The sequence below is a fragment of the Pteropus vampyrus genome, unplaced genomic scaffold (genome assembly GCF_000151845.1).
Source record: "Pteropus vampyrus isolate Shadow unplaced genomic scaffold, Pvam_2.0 Scaffold259, whole genome shotgun sequence".
Lineage (NCBI taxonomy): Eukaryota > Metazoa > Chordata > Mammalia > Chiroptera > Pteropodidae > Pteropus > Pteropus vampyrus.
This window is the reverse complement of record NW_011889040.1, coordinates 26,138-37,948: the sequence shown is the minus strand read 5'-3', so window position 1 is coordinate 37,948 and position 11,811 is coordinate 26,138. Positions and strand designations below refer to the sequence as shown.

General features: G+C 44.7%; 1 protein-coding gene across 5 annotated transcripts in view; it reads left to right on the top strand.

Moving 5' to 3' along the window:
- UXS1 (UDP-glucuronate decarboxylase 1) overlaps positions 1–10,721 on the top strand; it is a 77,386-nt gene extending 66,665 nt beyond the window's left edge. For 2 of the 5 annotated variants that reach the window (XM_011374994.2, XM_011374992.2), the window contains exons 7-10: positions 1,945–2,049; positions 5,218–5,277; positions 8,083–8,204; positions 10,043–10,721. In XM_011374994.2, coding sequence (XP_011373296.2) covers positions 1,945–2,049; positions 5,218–5,277; positions 8,083–8,204; positions 10,043–10,309 — 554 coding nt within the window. In that variant the 3' untranslated portion in view covers positions 10,310–10,721. Of the gene's footprint in view, positions 1–1,944; positions 2,050–5,217; positions 5,278–8,082; positions 8,205–8,988; positions 9,470–10,042 lie in introns of those variants that run through there. The other 3 variants (XM_023520355.1, XM_023520354.1, XM_023520356.1) reach the window with 3 other exon arrangements.
- The last annotated feature ends 1,090 nt before the right edge of the window (positions 10,722–11,811 follow it).

Here is an 11,811-nt window from a genome sequence, read left to right as displayed (position 1 = left end):
ATATAAGTAAAGTGCACAGTTAATGTAATGCACTTGAATCACCCTGAAACCATCTCCTATCCTAGTCTGTGGAAAAATTGTCTTCCACGAAACCAGCTCCTGGTGCCAAAAAGGTTAGGGATGACGGGATGGCTGCTCTGTTCCATTCCATTAGCGTATGTGTTTGTCCTTATGCCAGCCTACGTTTTGATTACTATTTCTTTATAATATGTTTTGAAATCAAGAAGTGTGAGTCTTCCAACTTAATTTTTTTTTTTTTTTCAAAATTGTCTTGGCTATTCAGTGTCCCTTAAGATTCCATATGAATTTTAGGATGATTTTTTTTTTCTGTTTCTGCAGAAAATGCTGTTGGGATTTTGATAGGGATGGGGTTGCTTAAGTATTACTTTTGAAATAGGAAAACCTTTGTTTAAAAACTTCTTTTTTTAAATAAGTCACCTCAGGAGTTTGCTGAAATAGTATCTAGAAAATGAGATCCGCAATCTTTCACATGTCCTTGCCTTGACATATGGGCCCGGAATGGGGGAAAATATATATAGTTACTGGTTTATTCTGTGAACCTGTGGAAGACCTAGGATACCTTTCCACAGAGACCATCTCTGTAGAAGCATTCGTGCCCCCCTGACCCCCAGTCTTGGTGGCAGTCTCCTAGACACCCTCAAGCTTGAAAGACTGTGATAATAAGGATGAATCAAGTGGAAACCAAGCTCACAGCCTGGAATATCATGCTCTCATGTGGAGCCACCACTTCTGTCCCTTGTCCGAGGATGAGAAGTTGTCCTCTGACTCTCACTCCTGGGTGGGAGAACATGTCAGGAAACAGCCCCAGATGCTGGAAGGCATTAATGATGCCCATGCCTTCCTGGAGGTGACAGGAGATTTTCAGGGGGATGTGCGATGTGCAGGTAGGGGTGGGACACTTTTTTTTTTGGTGGGGGGTGTTTTCTGAGAAAGTTTTATTGAAGAATTCATCGTGGGGACTGTTTTTTTGAGTTTGCCTGTTTTGCCTGTCATCTCTGAAACCTAACCCTTAGTGTGCTAGTACCTCAAAGCAGAACCCTGGTCCCTGGTTGGGAAGCAGGTGGGGGGAGTCCAGGGGGAGCCAAGGGGGCGGGTTGCAGAGGGAGCCAAAGCAGTGTGCGAGGGAGGATTCATGTGGCAGCAGTGCTTCAGGCCCCCCGTTCTCCGCCCTCCTGTCATGGTGCTTGTGTTTTCTTTCTCTGTGACTAAAGTGGGATGGCATGGCCCAGACTGTGGAAGAATGGCTTTCCTCCTACATGCTTGATCATCACTGCCTTTTGAAGGGAGACATTGTTCCCTAGGGCCTCTGCTGCATGGCAGGTATTACCTGACCCCAGGGGGTGAGGGTTGTGAGTGAGATGTTAAAGTGATTGCCTGTGCACACAGGAGGTGTATGGAATCCGAATTGTTCTGCCATTTGTGGCTTTAAAAACCACCCTCTGACTGTCAGCGGGCTCTGGTTTTATGTGTACAAGGTACATATTAAAAAAACAAACTGAAAGACTATTTTCTCCCATACTTTTGTGCCTTTGCTTTTATGTCAGATTTGTTTTACAAATTATAAACTTTGTTTACTTTCGATACACATGCTTAATTCTGTCTGAAAAATCAGTCTTCCTTCCGATTTGAATGCTTTATCTGGGACAGAGCTTCTCAGAAGACAGTCAACTCTGTAATCAGATTAACCTTAATTAGGGGAGGACCGACCCAAATAACTGGCCCATGTTTTTGTTCAGATAATTAGACTTGTTTAAAATTCTTCTAATTGCAAATATAAATTAGTTTCTATGAAGAATAATAAAATAACTAGAATTTCAGTGAAAGATACATGAACAGTTTATTATACAGTCTGAACACTTAGGTGTTCAGAACTTTTTTAGTGTTTTTCTTGGAAATTACATACTTTCATTTTGTCTCCTTTAGTTGACCAGATATACCACCTGGCCTCTCCAGCCTCCCCTCCAAACTACATGTACAACCCCATCAAGACGCTAAAGACCAACACGATCGGGACGTTGAACATGCTGGGTAAGTCCCCTGACCTGATTTTACAGCTCTTGTCGGAAATATTGGAGCCGACTCCAGGCATACGTCATTGTGCTACGAGAGTTTGATCCTGGTCTTTACGCCCCTCCCTCAGCCTGCCCAGGCTATTTCAGTGTGATTCTATTTGCCATCAGAATTGGTCATAGGGGAGACAGTCATTGTAGTGACCAGTCTGTGTTGCCTCATTTCAGTCTCCCGGGACGACTACCTGTGCTTCCCAGTGAAAACCCATTCCTCCAACCCTTTCCCCTCTGACACATGGTGTGTGTGCCTCCCTGCTGGAAAGGGGCACTGGCAGCTCTGCTCTGAGGCTGGGTTGAGGGAGCACACACATACACACACACACGTGCATGCACACTCGCAGGTTTCAGAAGAGATCTTGGAAGGAGTGGGGGGAGGGCCATCCTTATGGGGTTCTTGAATCGGCTACCTGGCTCCAGACTGAACTGCAGGATTCACCTTAGAAGTGCAAGATGAGAGTGAGCATTGTTGAAGGTGGCCACACATGTGTATTCACAAACGATATGTTGTGGATGATATGCATGTATTAATGTTTGAAATTAGAAGCATGCCTAAGCTCAGCACAGGTTTCAAAAACTAGGAGTTTTAATTAAGTTGCAAAGTTGAAGAAAAGAACCACTTTTAAAATGTCAAGTAAAAAAAAAATAGATTTAATAATAGAAACATTTAAAACAGGTCCTATAAATGGATTTGGGAAAGATAGCACTAAGTTTTAATTTGAGCAAAACATCAGACACGGGTCTGAAAAGGCAGCCAGAGATGGGTTTTCAAGCCTCTCAGACTACACATTTTGGGGAAATCAAGCTCTGCCTGAAGTGAAATGATCTATTCTTATAGTCTGGGAAGAGTATTTGTCCTGTTATCACTGCTGCCCTGGTCACCAGACAGAAGAGCTTGCCCCCACTTCTGCTTAGAGATGGACTATGTTACAGGCTGCCTCCATTCTGGCCACTATAAGCTCCTTCCTTCTTCACACTTTTCCTCTGCCTCCCCAGACCCCTCCTTCATACCAGAATTAGACACAATAGAGGAAAAGCCACCAAGAGTGTAATGTTTAAAAAGAGGTCATTCATTCTACGTTTGGTCATTCATTGGGTTTAGGCGATGAGGTCACTGCCTATGGCACCGTCCAGTTCATTCTGAGGGGGAGCCAGACAAGAATTATTCTCAGGCTCTTCTGCCAGGGAACTTGATGCCTCGGGGGCAACAGTATGTGGGCACAGGCATCAGTGTCACCAAGTAGGAAGGGGAAGCTTCCACAAGGTAGGCATCAGTGAAGTGCTTGTAGAGTTTAAGGTGCAAGTGACTCTTGGGCTAGGGCTTGAAGCATGAGTGAGCTTGGACCCTTTGGCCTGGAGGTCTTGAAGGAGTGGCAAAGGATCCTCTGGGAATGATATGGACAGAAGCTGAAGAGAAACAATCACTAGGCCAGAAAGAGACTTTTATTGTGAGCTGAGACTTTGGGACTTTTATCGTGAGCTGAGACGTGGGACTTTTATTGTGAGCTGAGAGGAGCTTTCACTGGCTGCTTTGCACTTAAGACAAGATGCACTGAATGTCGCCTGGCTCCTTCCTGGTTGGGGCCCTTCCTCTCTGTGGCTTCGCCACCTCCCTCGTTCTGTGCTTGGCTTCTTCATGATGAAACCTCTTTGTCCAGTTTCTGAACTTGGCGCTGTCGCAGCACAGGTGTGTCCCCTGGCTTTGCCCCAGCAATGACCCCATGGTGAAGGAGATGTTCTGTGTCTTGAGCACCTGGTTGTGATAGTGAACTGTAGCTTAGCAAGTTTTCACCGATGGGTAAAACTGGGTGAAGGGTACGTGAGATCTCGCTGTATTATTTCTTTCAACTATATTGGAATTTACAATTATCTCAAATTAAAAGTTTGATGGAAAAAAAGACCTTGGTTCCTTTTGAAGCTCCGTTGTCTGTGCAGTGATGTGGCGTGGTGTCCGCTTCACAGACTTCTGTGGGTGACTTAGAGTTGAGGAGATGGGTCTGTGGTCTCGGGAGCCTAGAAATTCCATATCTATTGTGCTGCATCCCTTTTACCACCTTTATCCTCAGGCACATGGCCGCACCTGCACAGATCATCTTCAGATCCTTACCTTTCGGCATCTCTGTTCTTCTGTTCTTCATGTGCATCTTCTTGCCCCCCCCCCCCTTCCAGGTGCTCCTGCACTCAGCCCTGGTTCCCATGTACTGGGACCTTTCTGTCTCATCCGGCCTCCCCCGGAAGTGGCTGCAGGTTGTGTATGTTCACCTGTCCTCTCCCTCCTCGGGACCTGTGTGCGGTGCTGGGTGCTGAGGGCGTGCAGCCTGGCTAGCCCTCGCAGTCTCTTGTGTGTGTGCGCGCCAGGGTCCGTGGTGGAGGACATTTGGGAAGTGCTTGGTTAAGTGAAGGGCAGTGGGGTTCTTTTGTGCAGAGCTTCTCAGAGGCTCTGGTGACCTGTACATTGGGACTCTGCAGGCTTTTAAAGGACTTTCTACACTTTCGTGACCACCATAGATAATGATGTTGTACTGTAGTCTTTTCTAAGTATGAAGGGTAAATGCAAGCAAGGATTCATGCAGGACAGAGGAATGTGGCGAGCTGCTTTGGAGAAGGTGCTATTTAAGCTAAACCTGGAAAGAAGGCAGGACAGGATTGGAAATACCCAGACATGGAGACTGGCTTAGGCACATTGGAGAAGTGGCAGGTGGACCATTTTGGAGGGAATGGTGGAAGTTAAGGTGCGAAGGGCCTTGTCTGCTGCCAGCCAGGGTGAAGCTACCTGATAAAATACTGGATGATGTGTTGAGGCAAAGGAATCTTTGTGAAACTCCTCAGATCACACCCTATTAAACCAACGAGTTCTGCATTTGGCCTTACTTACAATTATAAGTATCCAGCTAAATACTGTGCTTCTGAGGGTTCATTTGTGTTTAAGTTTCTTATTGTTTTTTGTTATTTTGTCTTCATTTCCTAAGTAGGTGCAATAAGAGTGGGTAATCGAAGACATATAGATGATCAGATACCATTAATACCCCTAAAATTCCTAAACTGGCCACAAAAATGTGCATATGCATGTCTGTTTTCCTTGTTTCCCTGAAGTCGACAATTTCTCTTATCACGTCTCTGTTTCCTGTAGGGCTGGCAAAGCGAGTTGGCGCTCGTCTGCTCCTGGCCTCTACCTCAGAGGTGTATGGAGGTGAGTAGGTGGGACTTCTACAAGGGACACTCGCTCTGGCCCCACTGGACCATTTGCATCCTGTTTTAGGTGAAGAAGGAATCAAAACTGAGCCCAGGATTCTGTTTAAGGAAGGCCTAGCCTGTCTTTCCTGTTCAGTGTATGTCAGCAAAGAGGCTTCCTACCTGGCTGTCTGTGGACTCCAGGCTCTCTCCTCTGGGTGGGACAAACCTGTTTTTCTCTTGCTGGAGCACATCCTCAGAGGACTGTCTCATATCACCTTGCCAATAAAGACCTGCCATTCATGATCCCACAGAAGTGTTTTTGCCATTCTGCTCTAAAAGTGCCCCAGAAATTAGCTTCATTAAGGATTTTTTTCTTTCTTTCTTTTTTTTTTTTGTCAACTTAGCTAGTGCGTGTTATTCTTCAGTGTAAACAAGCATGCCATGAGCCTGACCTACTAAAAAATCGGGTGTTGGCCTTTGAAGCTTGCTTGCTGAAGACTTGTGATGATGCCTCACTGTATAACGATTTCTCGAAGAATCTTAGATAGTGCCAGGAAACTCAAGGGCCTGTTCTGCCAACCTGTAGCACCTCACCGCCCTCCCCATCCCCATCAAGGAAGAGAGAATGCCAGGGGTGGGAGGAGGGTTACATTTTCGGTTTACCTGTGTTTCCATTGGGCTCCAAACCAGCTGGGTTGCAAGATTTCGGGGCACTGCTTAGTGGATGCAGCAGAAGCCAGGCTCTGCCGTGATGGAATTTATCACCTTCATATTATTGTTACAGACAGGAGAAATGATGACGGGGAAGGGGAAAATGGGAAGAGTTGTTGTTTTTGTTTTTGTTTTTTTTAATTCAGGGAACCAAATGAAAATAATCCCAGAAACAGAAATTCCACCACGTGCAGTTAATGTTCTTTGTAATCCTGTGACAGTGGAGCACCACCACTTCTTTGAAATCCTCTGCAGTTAGAAGGATGGAAGTGTCCACCGTCCCCGTGTTCACCCTGCTGCATTAGGAGTAGGTGGTTGAGTGGACTCTCAAGTTTTCCTCTTGCTGTTCTTTCCATATCAAGATTCTGGGAAGGACCGGGAAGTTCCCCCTTGGCATTGGATGATCCCCCTTTGCTTCCTCTGACGGGCTTCACGTATCACAAGAGGAGTGGTGCTCTCCGGTCCGACCAGCTGAATCTTTTCAAATGCCTCAACTATATATGAAGGTGCTCGTGGTCTCTGTCCAGGGGAGCACAGTGACATCTCTTCCACACCCACCCTCTTCTCCCTCCCATCTCAGTTATTACCTGCACATTTGACAAGAGCTTGTGTTCTTCAGCGCCTTAAATAATCTCAGGGCCCAACTCTGGGATCCACCTGGCACGCCACTCTGATGTTTCGTAACTACAGTAAACTGGCTTTTTTTGGAGTGAGTGCTTAGTCTGTTAGCCATACAAAGTGCTAAAAAGGGGAGATCGATTAAACACCAGTTCTGACTGTAGCCCTTTACTTTCTTGGAAACAAAATGATTTTTCACTTTTTTTTTTTTTTTTTCCAGTGATTTCATGAGGGAAATTTTAAAAGCTGTTTCATGAACCTTTGGTATCCTGGGCATTTCAGCCCAGGCGGTGGACAGTCAGGGCGTGGGCGGGTTGCCCAGCCTTCTCATTCTCGTCACTTGCCAGATTTATGACCATCTCTTTTGGAGTCTTGCTTGCCCAGCCCTTGTCACAAATAGCCAGGAAAGGTCTGATGTCAGTCACATGTTAACGTCTGTATAAATTTAAGTCATTGGTTTTCTTCTCTCAGAGAGTATTTGCCTTAGGCCTTTTCTCTCACTGTGCAGTAAAATGTGCCCCTTCTTAAGAGAATTTTAAACCTCAGCAGCACATAGAAGGGTCTGAATCTGTTCTGTGCTTCTGGAGGAAGTGCTAGTCTTCCAAGGGGACAGCCCGCTCAGTCCCATGTGTGTCCCATTGTACCCAAAAGCCAAAGTCAGACTTATGCTGCAAGATACACAAGAAATGAATTTATAACATAGATTCCTGTACCTTGTCTGGGATTCTTGGCAAAGATTTACACATTTTATACTATGGTTGTATAAAATTCCTGGAGAACCAGATATATCTCTATCAATTCACATTCTAAAAATATACTTGTGTTAAAGAATTTGTTACCACATTTCCTTAAATAGTCATCTCCCTGGTACATCTTAAAGTATGATTGATTTACATACCAGAAGAGTAGGAATTGGGAAATAAGAAAAACGCTAAAGGAACAAGCAGCCCTTTGCCACTGGACGCTTCGTCCTCCCACCAACACTAGACCAGGCCTTCTGGGTGTCTCTCTGAGGTTCTCAGGTTTCTTCTGGTAATGGCACATGTGAATGTCATTTTCCACAGAGATGCTTTTAAATTTTTTTCAATAAATACATGTTTTGCCTTAATTATATATTTTGTAAATATAAAATTAAACCATATATCTCTTCACATATTATATTTAATTATAGTTTATATAATAATCTAAAAGTTAACAGTTTATGGGAGAGAAAGAAGACTTAAAATTGAAAGCCTTTGACCTTTTAATTTTATTTTCCTGGAAAATACGATAGTACTTAATATGAGAGGTAGGAATGGCATGTCCTACTGGAACTTGGAGAATGAACCGTGCATTGTAGAAGTCCCTCTGTCACATGGATCTCTCCATTCGTGAAGTTTATCTTGGTCTTTCCACAGCTTCCTTTTGTATCATAAATATTCAATGTTCATCATTCACGTGAACTTGAAACAAAGGAGATGAAAGCACGGTCTCACTTTTCTCCCCCTCATAGATCCTGAAGTCCACCCTCAGAGTGAGGGTTACTGGGGACACGTGAATCCGATAGGCCCCCGAGCCTGCTACGACGAAGGCAAACGCGTTGCGGAGACCATGTGCTATGCCTACATGAAGCAGGTATCGATGCAGGTGCAGGGCTTGGGGTGCAGATATGCAGAGCGCTCATCTCGTGAAATGTGAAGCTTTACAAAGAGATGAAATGCCATGATTAACTGCCGGGGATGGGTGCTGGGGAAGCCCAGATTCCCACTATTGTAAATTAATGGTGGTATCAACAGGTTCTCTCATGTGTCTCCTTTTTTAAAAAATGATTTCCAAGGAATAAATTTTTAGGTTTGGAGGCTGTATGCTGCTTTGTTGCCTAATTGCCCCACAGCAGTTAAGAAGTGCCTCTGCTTTCCTGAAGCCTCAGAATCAGTGGACTTTCTTTTTTCTTTTTTCTTTTTTCTTTCAGTTGTCTAATAGGTATAAAATGAGTCATTATTTGCTTTCATTTGAGCCTCTTTAGGAACTGTTATTTACATTTATTTACTATTATTTCCTGCTTTCTTAATTGCTCATTGCTGTACAGGGGGCTTCTCCCATGGAGAGTTTTGTGTCACAGATTTGCTTGCCTATGTGCTGTAGGGGAAGGAGCCCACAGACTGAGAGGCAGAGGGTCTAGGCTCCCGCTGTGTCCTCAGAGATGTGGCTTACCCCTTGGTCACTCGGTTCTTGTCCCTAATGTGGGGTTCAGCACACTGTCCTGCCTGCATTGGGGCTGTGTGAGAGCTGTTGAGACATCCAGACAGAGCCCTCAAGGGCCAGGTGAGGCCTGACTAGTGCATCGGTTTCCTGGTGACTGTCCTGTTATGCTTGGAGCAGTGCTCTGAGATCCTCATGGGTGTGTCCTTTGTTGGAGGGACACATAACAGGACAAGCTGATGACAGATGTGTTGTGGCCCATGCTTCCAGGACTGAAAGAAGACTGAGCATATCTCCCTGGGAGCGGTGTTCTCAGGCCCAGGGTCCCGCCTGCCAGTGAGGTCGGAGTTCAGACAGCTGTGGGCTTCATGTGAGGGGAGGGGTGCGTCTGGGTGCCTGGCACTGAGTTGCTGATGGCCAAGCCAAGGTATCCTTGAGCATCTGTTTTTTAATAAAATACCAACATAAAAGACTCACAAAGTAACCTTGCGCTGATGTAGGTATTTAGGCCTTTATTTCTTGGCCAGAAGCAGAACTAATTGCTTTCTAAGCTACTTTGGACAGTTGGCTTATACTATCCATTTATTTTAAGAAACAATCCGTTTTAGAAAGATATACCATTATCATTTTTGAGCCCAGAAACTCTACCTCAAAATTTAAGATGGTCTTCCAGATACATAGCACAACTTGTATGTATGAGGGACACATAATTACATTTTTAGGAAATTTGAAGAGGGTCATGGCTCTTAGTTGTTGTCCTGCTTTCAGTCTTGTGTTTCTCAGTGAATTTTTAAATAGGTAAAGCTGATGAGCAAACAGGACATTTTTATTGAACTTTTAATTAAGTGATTAATAGTGTAACTTAATTGATAATTTTGTAAGTATACATATTAGCCTAAGGATGCAAGTTTGTGATAATTATAGTATTTTGCAATACTATAGTCAGCATATTTTGAGCACTGACTGTATGCCTGGAACTGTAATGCATATCTGGATACCAGCCAGGGGATGCATTTCACACACACACTTACAGTGTTTATACACATCATCTGGCTGAGCTCAAGAATGTAGCACCTAGGGGACTCGGGAACTGTCACATAGGTGGTCTAGTTGACAGTGTGCCCAAGTGGGCCGGCCTCTTTGAGGCTCGGCCTGTTTTAGAGCTGGGTCTGTTTAATGTCCCCTCGGTCCCACGGCCCCTTTGAAGTGGGTGTGGGTGGCCCATTTTACAGATGGAAGAGTGGGCTCTAGAACTTGTTTCCCCTTCCCAGACTGTCAGCAGAGCTCAAAACCATGACTGGCGGCACGCAGTGTGTGCTGCTGCCCCCTTTCTCAGCTGTTGCAGGTCAGGAAGCATGGCCGAGCGAAAGATGCAGCTCCGAGTGCAAGGGCATGGGCCTCCTACGAAGCACAGTCATGTGATGACGCCCAGGACCCGCAATGCCGGTGGCATTGCTCTAGAATTGGCATCGCTCCCCAGGGCAGTGGGATTCATCAGCAAGGAGCCGCTCTGCGACATTGTCAGTTCACAGTTCTGAATGTGCAGCCTTTCAAGATAGCAGCTGTTATGAGAAAATTCCAAACTTTTAAGTGTTAACGATTTATGTTATCTAGAAGTTAACAATGAAAAAAATGACCAGAAAGAAGGGTGATCTGGGTGGAATGGTATGTCTTTGGCATGTTTTTAATTATTTAATAACAAATTATATTTAATACATAATGACACATCCACTCTTAAGTTTAAATCATTATTTCATTTCTCCCATATAATATATGGCTATATTTCACTCTGAGTTACCCTGGTATATAAAGATTGAGAATATAAACGAGATAAATAGAGGTAGGAATAACCTTTTTATAGATTTTCCCTTTTCCCAAGGATTCTCTTCTGAATTTCTCTTAATGAAATATGCTAATGTATTCAAAATAAAATTTGATTTCCCAGAAAAATCTATTGCAGTACGTACTTCAGAAATATGAACATAAAGAGAAGCTCCCTTGAGTTTTTTCTCCAGGGAATGGAATGAGATGGAAGTGGGGATCAAAGGGCATAACATTTTCACAAATACTTTGAACTTGTCAGAGAGAAATTAAATTGCAACTTCTGTGTGCACTTGGACGTGGTAGTTTTATAAATGTAGGGACTTCTGTGGTGTGCTGTGGCCAGTGGTTGCCGTGTTTGAGCTCATGGCCCCGCCTGAGCCTGCCGCTCTGGGTCTATGGCCCACCCACTGGGTGGGGTCTGCAAACAGGCCACCATTCATAAAACCACAGACCAGCAGAGGAGAAAGACAGAAAACTGAGAAATCATCTAGTCCAGAGGCCTTGAGGGTATGGCTTCGTTTTATTTTCTAGCATCAGAGTACTTTAAAAGAATTAAATAGTTGGTATGAATATTATATTTTAGTTAAAAAAAAAAAAAAAAACTCTACAAGCAACTAAAACAAGTCAGGTTTAACAGGTAGGATTCACACCCTAGGAGTCCAGACCCCTGTGACCTGGACCCTCTCAGCTCCGGCTTGCTCCCTGGGCTCCCAATCTCCATGCCCACTTGCCCACCTAGAAAGTGGCAGAGTAACAGTGTTCCCTCCTGGCCTCGCAGTGATTGTAGCCTGTTGTATAGCCAACACCTGGGACCGATTGTTACAATAAACTAAAGCAGGGCTGTTGCAGAGGTTGCTAGGCAGACAGACACATTCCACTGTCCCTGACCTTGTGTGGCTCTGGCCTTCTCTCACATCGCCACCAAGAGGGAATTGGAACTTTTTAGCACTTTGAGATTCTTGCTCAGCAAAGTAAGCTTTGTGTTCTCTAGTGGCCTCGGTCTTATCCCTAGAGAGAGAGCAGACTCCCACTAAAATGTGTGTATGAGAGGTCGTAGGAGAATTGTGTGGTACCGCCTCCAGGCTCCTGGCCCTATTGCAGTAGGATGTGCATGTACCTCTTGCGGGGTACAAGGGAGGAAGACAAAGCATCACAGAATAGGTTCTGCCAGACCTGGAATCACTTTCTGTTAGTTCTCTGTCCCATCCCCTTCAAG